The sequence below is a fragment of the Rhagoletis pomonella genome, unplaced genomic scaffold (genome assembly GCF_013731165.1).
Source record: "Rhagoletis pomonella isolate Grant_MI unplaced genomic scaffold, Rhpom_1.0 Rhpom_scaffold_00003, whole genome shotgun sequence".
Lineage (NCBI taxonomy): Eukaryota > Metazoa > Arthropoda > Insecta > Diptera > Tephritidae > Rhagoletis > Rhagoletis pomonella.
In genome coordinates this window covers 51,519,771-51,521,854 of record NW_023458557.1, presented here as the reverse complement: position 1 = coordinate 51,521,854, position 2,084 = coordinate 51,519,771, and the positions used below count along the sequence as shown (strand labels likewise).

General features: G+C 34.4%; 1 protein-coding gene across 1 annotated transcript; it reads left to right on the top strand.

The window, feature by feature from the left end:
* Positions 1-1,178: 1,178 nt before the first annotated feature.
* Positions 1,179-2,035, top strand: LOC118736606 (the record flags this gene model as incomplete). The annotated part of the gene is given in 1 exon segment (XM_036466657.1): positions 1,179-2,035. A coding segment is annotated over 1 exon segment (828 nt), but the record flags the coding sequence as incomplete, so codon positions are not given.
* Between the last annotated feature and the right edge of the window lie 49 nt (positions 2,036-2,084).

Below are 2,084 nucleotides of genomic sequence, written 5' to 3'. Positions count from 1 at the left end.
TTTTGCTTTTTTGGGATTATGATACTTTTATACTAAATGAGCGATGCACATATATGGACATATGTATGTGTTAAATATATCGTCGCCAAATGCAATACCTCGTATAACTGGAAAAGGCAAAAATTGAGATTTTCTCAAACTATGTCTACGGTACTCAATCTCATTTATTTAGGCAAAAATTTTGCTATTCGGACAACAACAAAAACAAAAAACCGTATACTGCAATACCGCGAATAAGAACATTAGCAAAACTGTGATAGCAACATCAAGTATAGTTGACTTCACTGTCTTTAGTCAGCAGTATATCTTTGTGGAATTGACACGCGGTTTAACAAAAATAGTTTTTTATACAAATATTCTAATGGGTGACAACAAAACTTCGCCGCATTCTCGTGGAATGCTTTTATCACCATTTGTTTCAAATGGGGACCATAAAAACAAAATTTTTTACCAATCTGATGAATATGATGGTATGTTATATATACATATATGTAAGTGCAAAGAAGAATTCCTATAGTTGATCTTTCTTGAAATTAACAGAAGGGCTCGGGGAGCTTGAAGGAATCAAACCATCTCTTGTAGCTTACTCATTGACATCAAGCGACACCATTAGCGAGGTAATAAAAATGTATTTTTTATTAAAAAAAAGTAACTACTTATTAATTAATTTTAATTTGATAAACTTAGGTCTCTGTTAGCCATTTCAGCGAACGGAAATCAGATTCCACTTTGCCAGTTGAAAATGAGCACTTACTTCAAGCGATCTCTGATAGTGTTGTTTCTACAAAATGTGGGACGGTTGATACCAAAGCAATGGATTGGTCGACATGCGGTACCAACAACAACAACTGTACCAAACCAGTTATGGAAGGTGAGAGAGGGGATTGCGATTTCAGTGAGCCGGTTTCCGTTGATCACACACCGGAAAGAGAACTATTGGAAGGTAGCGTAAATAAAAAAAAACGAAATTGCAAGCGTTCAGCAGGAGAGAGAAAAAGGGAAAGTAATAAAAAAAAAGAGAATGATGGGTGAAGATTATTTGGGATTTAGACGGACTCACAAAAAAATATATCACGATGTTGCTCGCAGGAAAAGAGAACTAAAGGCTGCACGTTGTCCACCCACTTGCGCAAAAAGTAAAATTTCCTTTTGTGATAAATTTAACGATGAGATCAGGCAACAGATTTTCCAAAGCTTTTGGAAAAATATGAATTGGAATGAGAAAAAAACATATGTAAATAACCTTGTAGATATTTCTAAGGCAAAGAGAGCAAAGAACGAGTCAAGGCGATCAAACACTCTTACTTATCATTTGAGGCTTAATAATGATAGATTAAGAGTTTGCAAGAACATGTTTTTGAATACCTTGAGTTTAAAAGAGTGGACAGTTCGTTCCTGGACTATTCTTCCAGCGGGTAAACGTCCCTTCCCTGTAACAAAAGACCCAAATTTATCCCTAAAAAGAACTTTTGTTAAACAGTTTTTAGATTCTCTTCCAAAGCTTCCTTCCCACTACTGCAGAGCTTCTTCAAATAAATTATACCTTGAGCCCGTTTTTAATACTCAGAGTCAGTTATATAATACGTATAAAATTGAAGCTGAACAACTGTTGCAACCTGTCGCTTCCAGAAAAGTGTTTGATAGTGTATTTTTCAAAGAAAATTTGGGAATATTTAATCCAAAAAAGGACGAGTGTAATATATGTTGCGGTTTTAAAACTAAGAATATATCGGAAAAAGAATATAATGTTCACATAGATCGAAAAAATACTGTTAGAGCTGAAAAATGTAAAGATAAAACGTTGGCTCTTAATGGTGAAATTCATTTGATAACAGCTGATTTACAAGCTCTAAAATTATGCCCAAAATTAAATGCTAGTGCTGCTTACTACAAAACCAAACTTGCTGTTCACAACTTCACAATATATAATCTGGCTACAAAGGATGTTATGTGCTACTGGTTTGATGAGACCGAGGGTGATCTGAAATCATCATCTTTCACAAATTTCTATATTGATTACATTACGTCAATACTAACGGGTGATTTTTTTGAGGTTAGGATTTTCATGCATTAGTATTTGACAG